This window comes from Crassostrea angulata, chromosome 4 (genome assembly GCF_025612915.1).
Source record: "Crassostrea angulata isolate pt1a10 chromosome 4, ASM2561291v2, whole genome shotgun sequence".
In the NCBI taxonomy this organism is placed as follows: domain Eukaryota; kingdom Metazoa; phylum Mollusca; class Bivalvia; order Ostreida; family Ostreidae; genus Magallana; species Magallana angulata.
Window position 1 is genome coordinate 33,972,943 of NC_069114.1, and position 8,977 is coordinate 33,981,919.

At 30.4% G+C, this 8,977-nt stretch overlaps 1 protein-coding gene across 2 annotated transcripts; it reads left to right on the forward strand.

Moving 5' to 3' along the window:
• The first annotated feature begins 631 nt into the window (after positions 1-631).
• Positions 632-6,720, forward strand: LOC128180624 (uncharacterized). Of its 2 annotated transcripts, none has more exons than XM_052848767.1 (6): positions 632-767; positions 864-913; positions 1,009-1,134; positions 5,469-5,568; positions 5,675-5,718; positions 5,807-6,720. In XM_052848767.1, exons 1-6 carry the CDS (start codon positions 649-651, stop codon positions 6,406-6,408), a joined length of 1,041 nt encoding a protein of 346 aa, XP_052704727.1. In that variant the 5' UTR covers positions 632-648; the 3' UTR covers positions 6,409-6,720. The 2 variants fall into 2 exon arrangements, with proteins under 2 accessions (XP_052704727.1, XP_052704726.1); XM_052848766.1 differs by lacking the exons at positions 632-767; positions 864-913; positions 1,009-1,134 and adding exons at positions 2,956-3,199; positions 3,296-3,345; positions 3,441-3,569.
• The last annotated feature ends 2,257 nt before the right edge of the window (positions 6,721-8,977 follow it).

Consider the following 8,977-nt stretch of genomic DNA (forward strand, 5'->3'; position numbering starts at 1 on the left):
ATTAAAATGGAGAACCGAGTTAAAGAACAATTCAACTCATTATGTTAAGTTTAGCATGGCCTAATGTACTCTTTCATCAATTGACATGCAATACAAAGTTCATTTAAATCATTAACATTTTATTTCATTTGAAGTTATTTGCTTGGTTTTTTTTATTATTTTGATAATCGTTTTTGAAGAAAGTAAGTCCCAACGCGTTTTCAGTCGCTTACGATTCCAACCTTGTCAAATGGTTTTATTGCTTCCTTCACCATCATCGGCATATTGAGGTAAATGTACGTTTAAAATATAATGGAGTTTTTAACGATAATGTGTTATTGATTTATGCATAAAGATATCAGATAGGTTTCTGTATATATACTGTTTTATACGGGGTTTTTTATATTTAATGATATAAACAATATTTCTTTTAAAACCTTAGTGTAGTTACATTGTGGAATAATACGGATACTTTAAAAAAAATTAAATGCATTATAGATAAATAAACACTTCTGCTAACAAGGTTCATGTTTGTATAACTCAAGTTTAAATAATCATTTGTTGCCAAGTAATTGAATTTGTCAATAGGTTTGAAATATTTCCGTCTTTATATTAATATCAATAAACAGAAACATTCGGCATAAATGAGTATGTTTTGCAGCATGAAACATGCCTGAGTTTTTTCACATTTTCAATTATTACATGTGGGTATATTATTCTTACATCACGTGTGTGTATATAATTCATATATCCACACCGATGTCTGGAGTATGTTCAAATGCAGGCAGGTGAGTTGATTGTGATTCTAATTGGAAAGATTTTACATTGTTTTATACTTTGACAACACAAAGAAGGCGAGTGTAACGTCAATATTTCATTATAAGCCCCTTGGAATGCTGTCCAAACTTTCGTGTCGTTGGAAACTCCTGTTTAGGTAATTCGTTTTTGTACATTTGTTATCAGATACATTTATTTCTTATTGAGACTCAAAAAAACAAATATATATGTTTTGCGTCTATCATTGTCAAGAATGTTGGCCAGGAACTCATGGCGTAAATTGTAAGGACTACTGCCCGCCTAACTTCTACGGCAGATTATGCTCAAAGAAATGTGAGTGTGAACCATGTAATAATGTCACAGGATGCTCAAATACAAGTAAGTATATATACGACACTGCTACAGAATTGCAAACATAAAGAGCTGCGTATAGTTTTAATCATATTTTGCCCTGTGTAAAGGTATTTTTTTTCACATATCACAAAAATTAAAATGTAACATTATTTTAAACAAGAATATTTTGAAAATATATAAATAGTTTCCTGATGACAATATCGAGAGGGTAATGGCGACGTCATAAATAGAGCATTTTCCCATAGGTTTTATAAAACTTAGCCATATACCTGCTCATCAATTGGGTGGCAGGTCGGTAGTTAAAATGCATGTTCAATTTCAATAAATAAGCCATTGGTGTTTAACTGTTGTCTTTTATAAAGATTTATTTTTTAGTTAATTCTGAAAGTTTTATGATGGTTTTATCGATGTTTTGTAGGAAAAGAATATCATTGGTTGTGTATATAATACTTTTATTTCTATTTATTAAATTTTTTCTGATATATGTTTTCTTTAAAGGTCTTCTATTTCTATGCATAAATCATATCACTCATACTAGGTTTTATCGCATTTTACTCGCTAAACAAAAATGACATAATTGTACTTAGATAACCACAATTTTACTTTAAAAGTGAAAACAGACTATCATATCGAATAGATATAACTACATTTACTGATACCTTGCTAATGCCCAAAAGTCAATAAATAAGTATTTTATAACACCGAAGAGAATTCTTTGGCGATGATGCATTGTTTCTTGCTAATACACTTGTATGTTCGAATTATCGGGCTTTGAATGGGATAACTCTAAAAATATTTCTGATATGAAGTGCGAGAGAAATCAAATGCTGTTGGTTGACAGTTTCGCTGGTTTTTCACAATAAGAAAACAGCACGCAAAATAATTCTCAATGCACGTAAACGCTGTCTTGATAAAGTAGCTAGTAATTAGGGGACGTAATTTTATCTAGAAAAAGCAAAGAGGTACAATAATTCTTTAAACAAAAAAAAGTGTGTCAAACGATATAAATTTTAAATTAATTTTTGGAAACAATATTTTGTATAAATCATTCAGGATTTATAAAAGATGTATACTATCCATGTATGGATTGTTACCGCATACATTTTTCTGGAATAAAAGTGAACGATGTGTTTATGCTATTGAAATTTCGTTGGTACATTTTGCCTCTAAAAACTACCAGGATGAAAGATGTGTTTTCACTATTTACCTGATAGGGTGTGATTTTCAGAATCCATAGAATGAACGGTGTACATCAATCATTTTGTCTAAAGTAAAATAAAACCTGTTATCTCTTCTTAAGCAAGATAAAACATTGGTTGATATAAAAAAATCAAAATGGAGACCTGAGTTTAAAAACAATTCAACTCGTTATACTAAGTTTTGTATGGTCCAATGTACTCTTTCATCAATTGACATGCAATATAAAGTTCATTCACATCATTAACATTTTATTTCATTTGAAGTTATTTGCTCGGTTTTCATTTATTTTGATAATCGTTTTTAAGAAGGTAACTCCCAATGCGTTTTCAGTCGCTTACGATTCAAACCTTGTCAGGCGGTTTTATAGCTCCCTTCATCATCATCGGTATATTGAGGTAAATGTAAGTTTTGAATATAATGGATTATTTTTAACGATAATTTGTTATTGACTTATGCATAAAGATATCAGATAGGTTTCTGTATATATACTGTTTTATACGGTTTTTAATATTTAATGATATATACAATATTTCATTAAAAACCTTAGTGTAGTTACATTGTGGAATAATACGGATACTAAAAAAATTAAATGCATTATAGATAAATTTACACTTATGCTAACAAGGTTCATGTTTGCATAACTCAAGTTTATAAAATCATTTGTTGCCAACTAATTGAATTTGTCAATAGGTTTGAAATATTTCCGTCTTCATATTAATATGAATAAACAGAAACATTCGGCATAAACGAGTATGTTTTCCGGCATGAAACATGTCTGTTTTCTTCACATTTTCAATTATTACATGTGGGTTTATTATTCTTACATCACGTGTGTGTATATAATTCATACATCCGCATCGAAGTCTGGAGTATGTTCAAATGCAGGCAGGTGAGTTGATTGTGATTCTAATTGGAAAGATTTTACATTGTTTTATACTTTGACAACACAAAGAAGGCGACTGTAACGTCAATATTTCATTATAAGCCCCTTGGAATGCTGTCCAAACTTTCGTGTCGTTGGAAACTCCTGTTTAGGTAATTCGTTTTTGTACATTTGTTATCAGATACATTTATTTCTTATTGAGACTCAAAAAAACAAATATATATGTTTTGCGTCTATCATTGTCAAGAATGTTGGCCAGGAACTCATGGCGTAAATTGTAAGGACTACTGCCCGCCTAGTTTCTACGGCATATCATGCTCAATGAAATGTGATTGTGAACCATGTGATCAAGTCACAGGATGCATAAATGCCACGGGTAGGTACTTGGACAATACAGAACTGATACAAAATTTCAAACATAAAGAACTACGTTCAGTATTTGACGTTTTGCCTTTTCGAAAGTAATTTTAAAGATATCGCAAACTATTTGAATGTAACATTTATTTAAACAATACATGAAAAAAGAAAATCTATAAATAGTCACCTGATGAAAGTTTCAAAAGGATAATTTTGACGTCATAAGTAAGCATGTATACGACACAGCTACAGAATTGCAAACACAAAGAGCTGCGTACAGTTTTATTCATATTTTGCCCTGTGTAAAGGTATTTTTTACAAATATCACAAAAAATTAAAATGTTACATTAATTTAAACAAGAATATATTGGAAACATATAAATAGTTACCTGATGAGAATATTGAGAGGGTAATGGTGACATCATAAATAGAGTATTTTCCCATATGTTTTATAAAACTTAGCAAAAGACACCAATTCTTCAGTAGTTTTTAATAGAAAAATATGCCCACAGCTATCGTTCACAATGAAGATCACATAATTAATTTATTGTGTGACATCACATGAAATATATAAATTTTATTGTAGGCGACTACTGCAAACACATTCTCCTCTTCAATCACCTCGGTTTACATTTTAAAAATATGATATTATCTTAAAGTCATTATCCTCTTTTGAAAACAGAATATATTTGTACAACTTGGTTGTACGCAAGTGTTAAAGATGATAAAATAATGTGTATTTTCATGAGAGTAAAATAGATTTTTTAATTAAGTGCATATGTTTTCAAAAACTGTACCATCTTCCTAATTTGATTAAAATCTGGGGCATCCAAATGATAAATAATTGTTTAATAATTCAATTTAATTAAGCCAAAAACTGCCCAGTTTGTCAGATATTGAACAGTGCAAGGTACATTTGCGTTAACGAATAGGCATAATATACATTAGATAAAATGAATAAATATAATACGCTTAACATTCGTCATTCATATGCATGTCTCTAAAAGATACAATTGTTAATGGACAAATTATATATGCTCGATTGGAATATAGATTCCTTGTCTATAAATGTATCTAATTGTTGAAATTGATAGGGATGATAGGTAGTAAATAATCCGCGAAATTGACGAAACCGGTATTTATGTTGTTTTTTCTCTTCTGTGGTGTTTCTGTGTATTGTATTAACCCCAATTATCTGCAGCTGTCCAATAAGTCAGTTAATGTACAGTTTTAACAAGTAAAGATTTATTGGACATCAGCATTGCCCGGTATGCAAGACAGCTAGAAATTTACTTAATTCGGTTTATAAAATAGTAGCGTCACTAAGATGCTTTATTTTTCGTGGCAGTACGGCACAACATGAAGAAAACCCATGAAATGAGTTTCACAAGATATAAACTGGCTATTTTTTTTTTCAAATGAAACTGTAGGGAATATAATTTACAACTTATATCAGAAAATATAAATCTGTTGATAAAATGTCAAGGTTATTGGTAAAATATTATTTATTTTTCTTTCCAACATGAAATTATAAAGACGCATCGATTTTCAAAAAAAAAACCCGCATATTTTCTTACACAGTGTTATTTGAGATAGAATTAAAATGAAGAGGGTAATTTTAAAACTTGTCTTTAAATATGCCTAAATTGCAGAGAGTTGAATAAAAGGTCAATTTTTAAAACTTCATTTCTTGGGTACTTGAGTGTGGTTTTTTGTAAAATAACGCTAGAAAGAAATTTCTTAGAATTAATCAAATTATGATTAGATCTATCGCGCCCCGTATATCAAATGTTGTTATTACATAACAAATACGGGGGCTTGAAAGATCTTGTTTTGTTATTTTTAGAAGAGTTTAAAAAAGATAACTGTTATTTAACAAAAAAATAAGTTACATGCATATGATTTTAAAATCTGATAGATAACACTAGTTCGGAGGAAGACGAAAGTCTGAAGAATTCTGCATTATGGCCTACATTGTCCGTTTTGGCATCTTGTATCGTAATCTTCTGTATACTAAGGTAAATGTAAATGTCATTTTCTTAATTTTGTTTATTTTGAAAATGAATAATGATTGATATTTCTACTTAAAATTTTTTAAATTGGTTCATAAATTTCTGTTTGCAGACAACGGATGCTGACTAAAATACCCTCTGATCTGGATGAATCTGGTAGCAAAACGTTTTTAATAATCACCTCAAAAGAATTATTGTATTTAAGAATGTTGAGAATAATTATCACCTATTCTGTGATTAACAGGTTCCAAAAATGAAATGGCTCCTTCAGAAAATAGTAGATATAGTATATCGAAAACGCCGAGGACAATTGATTTATCTCAAACAAATGACACAGAGACAAGCTACGACAAATGTCACACTACAGTTTCAAACAACATGACAGAAACAACCTCACGAAATGATTATGGATGTGACGACTCTATGGATGGAGCTTACAACATTCTAAAACTTACAGTGTCGGATAAAAATGACCATATGCAAATTCCGAAGAACAGTACTAGTTCAACTCATTTGGAAATACAAAAACATACAAACGTACATGAGGCGTTCTCAGTTTCAAACATTGTGTCGGATAAAAATGACCATATGCAAATCCCGATTAACAGTTCGACTCCTTTGGAAATACAAAACATGACAAACGTAAAAGAAGAAACATCTCAGGTGGCTTCCTCAGTTTCAAACATTGTTAAAACAGAGAAGCTTGAATCAAAACCTTCAATCCATCGAGAGAAAAGGAAACACCAGAAGGAATTATTGCGGGCACTGGATGAATTCAAAAAGGGAAGCACTAGAGATAGGAAAAAACTTAGGTATAGCTTTACAAAATCAACAGAACTGTTCTGATATATATACTTCACGCGTTATTTCCTTATTGTGAATTGATATTGATATCAATTTTTCTGTGAAATGACATATGGTATGTGCATAACAATTTATAATTATTTACTGTTTATGAGAACATCAGGTGTTTTTAAGCATGTCCTATGATGCTATTCATAGGCATTCTATCAGATTGGTACGCGTATGCGCATTAAGTTATTGAATGTGTGGAAAAAATGTAAGATTGACTCGTGATTCAATTATATTTTTCTCAAAGATCAAATTAGTGAAAAACATGGTTAGTTAATGTAAAGGACTATGTGCGGTTTTATTCATTTTTTGCCCCCCCCCCCCCCCCAAATCAAAGTTTTAAAAAGAGCTTTAAAAATAAGGTGAAAGATAGTTAAAATCATATTGGAAAAAAGGCATTAAAGGTTATCACCACAGTGACGTCATAATGTAGAAATGACGTCATGAAGATTGCATTATTTTGATAAATTGTTGTTTTGTAGCAAAATATGGGTGTTTTCCGATGGTTTTTCGACTGGGAAACATCGAGCGCAGACTTGCTCAAGTACCATTTTTAGGCATAATGTGTATAACTATCTGAAGAAAAATATATGTTAAAATCGCACTTGAGCAGACCTGCGCTCTATACTTCCGAATTTGTTTGCAAATTTGCGGGAATTAGGTCATTTAGATGACGTCATAGATAAACAGCAAACAAGCTATGATGACTAAAATTAATATTAAAGTTATAGGCATCCTCTATACAATGATTTGTAAAGATTTGATTTTTATACGATACTATTTAAAAAAAATTGGTTGAAATCGGGGGCAGATATTTGACCATACCGCACATAGTCCTTTGTATAATAGTACCTATTTTTTCATCGACAAAAAAATGCATCTCTCAACACTGTACTTCATCTAAATATCACCATTTTCCAAAACATGATAGCAATTGTTTATACTTTGTAAAGGCATCGTTTACTGTATTGAAAGACATTTGTTATGTTTCACAAACTAAGATTTGTTTGTGCTTTTGTTGATATCATTAAAAATAGTTTATCACAAAAGAAAATGTTTATTTTGATTTATGGAACGTTTTTATTTTCAAATTTTATCAATGTAACGATGTATACATAACTGATACAATAAAACAACATATGTACTTATATAGTTTTGAGCTACTAAGAATGAGCCATCACCATCCTTACAACATTTAAAGAATCAATGAATAAATAAAAAAAGCTATATGATGATAAAAAAATGAAGTCTGCTAGCGACATTTTAACAGCTGGCGCAACATAAACAATTCCTTTGTAACATATGATACTAAAATCTAACAAATAACATATTACATTCCCAAACATGGATTAATGGAAACAAAAAAATAAACATTATTACGTTGTTATAACTTACAGTGTGCCATATTTTTTTAATCGTAAAATTCTGTGCAAAACCATAGATAGCAATGACTCTCTTTAATTTCATATCTAACCAAATCATAAATTCTACAAAGTGAAAACTTCCTCACTTATCCATAGTTATTATAATAGATTGACATAACAAGGCTCTTAAAACTCTTTGAATGTCATACTTTGATAAAAGTACTTTAAGTGATTGTAGTTATCATATTGTCCGCTGTCAATTTCAATCAACAACTTCGTTGCTTTCACTCTGGTCACGTGTTTCCGTTGCTGACATTTGCTCGTCATCATTGACAGGAAAATTCAAGAGAAAAAGTGCACGAATATTCTCCATATTTTCCTGTGTCGAATCGTCTGCCTCAACTGTTTCTGATTCTTCTCCGGACCCTACATTTATGGTTGGGATCGGCAGAAGACTAAACATATCAGGTGCCTGAATCATTCCTACGTTTCTGCGTCGTTCGCGACCATAGTTTGGTTTATCTAATTCTTTTTCGTGAAGCATCTGCTGAAGAGTCATTCCTTTGCCATGGCGCCTTTTCTTCGTGCTCGAATTTCTCCTAACTTAAGTGGCACGTCATCTTGAAATAAAGGTAATACAGAATAAGTTTATGATACAACAGTGTTTTAAACTTATACCACGTACATGTATTACAATAGGACAAAATTTATCCCTCATATATTAAACATTACATTAAACCCTTCAACACATCCATTAATTATAATTCATTCGGTTTTTTTAATATGAGAAATGATTTCATTGGATATGTTTTACTAAAGACAAATCAATAATAGATAAGCTATCAAATCCAAAAATACAACATTCACATTTTGTAATTACAATATTTATTACAAAATGATGATTATCGTTTTTACCAGATATATTTTTTTTGTTTTTACAAAATACTAGGTCTACTTATACAAACAAAAGCTGCAATATTCAATTGCATATATCTATGTAAATTAATTTCACAATTAAACGTGGTGTGGTACAATAAAAACGAATTAAATGGAAAAAAAACCTTGAATATAGATCTAATACATGGTTACATTACTGAGTATTTCAACAATGCAGATAATGTTCAACATAACTAGATGCATGTAAAGCGTCAGACACAATAGAATACAGTATATATTTCAAAATATCCCATTACTAAAAT

Excerpts from the sequence above, each read along its gene's own strand:
- LOC128180624 (XM_052848766.1), top strand. The coding sequence starts at position 3,063 with ATGTTTTCCGGCATGAAACATGTCTGTTTTCTTCACATTTTCAATTAT. Across the intron at positions 3,346-3,440 it reads CGTTGGAAACTCCTGTTTAG|AATGTTGGCCAGGAACTCAT; the intron begins GTAATTCGTTTT and ends ATCATTGTCAAG. Across the intron at positions 5,719-5,806 it reads CTCTGATCTGGATGAATCTG|GTTCCAAAAATGAAATGGCT; the intron begins GTAGCAAAACGT and ends TGTGATTAACAG.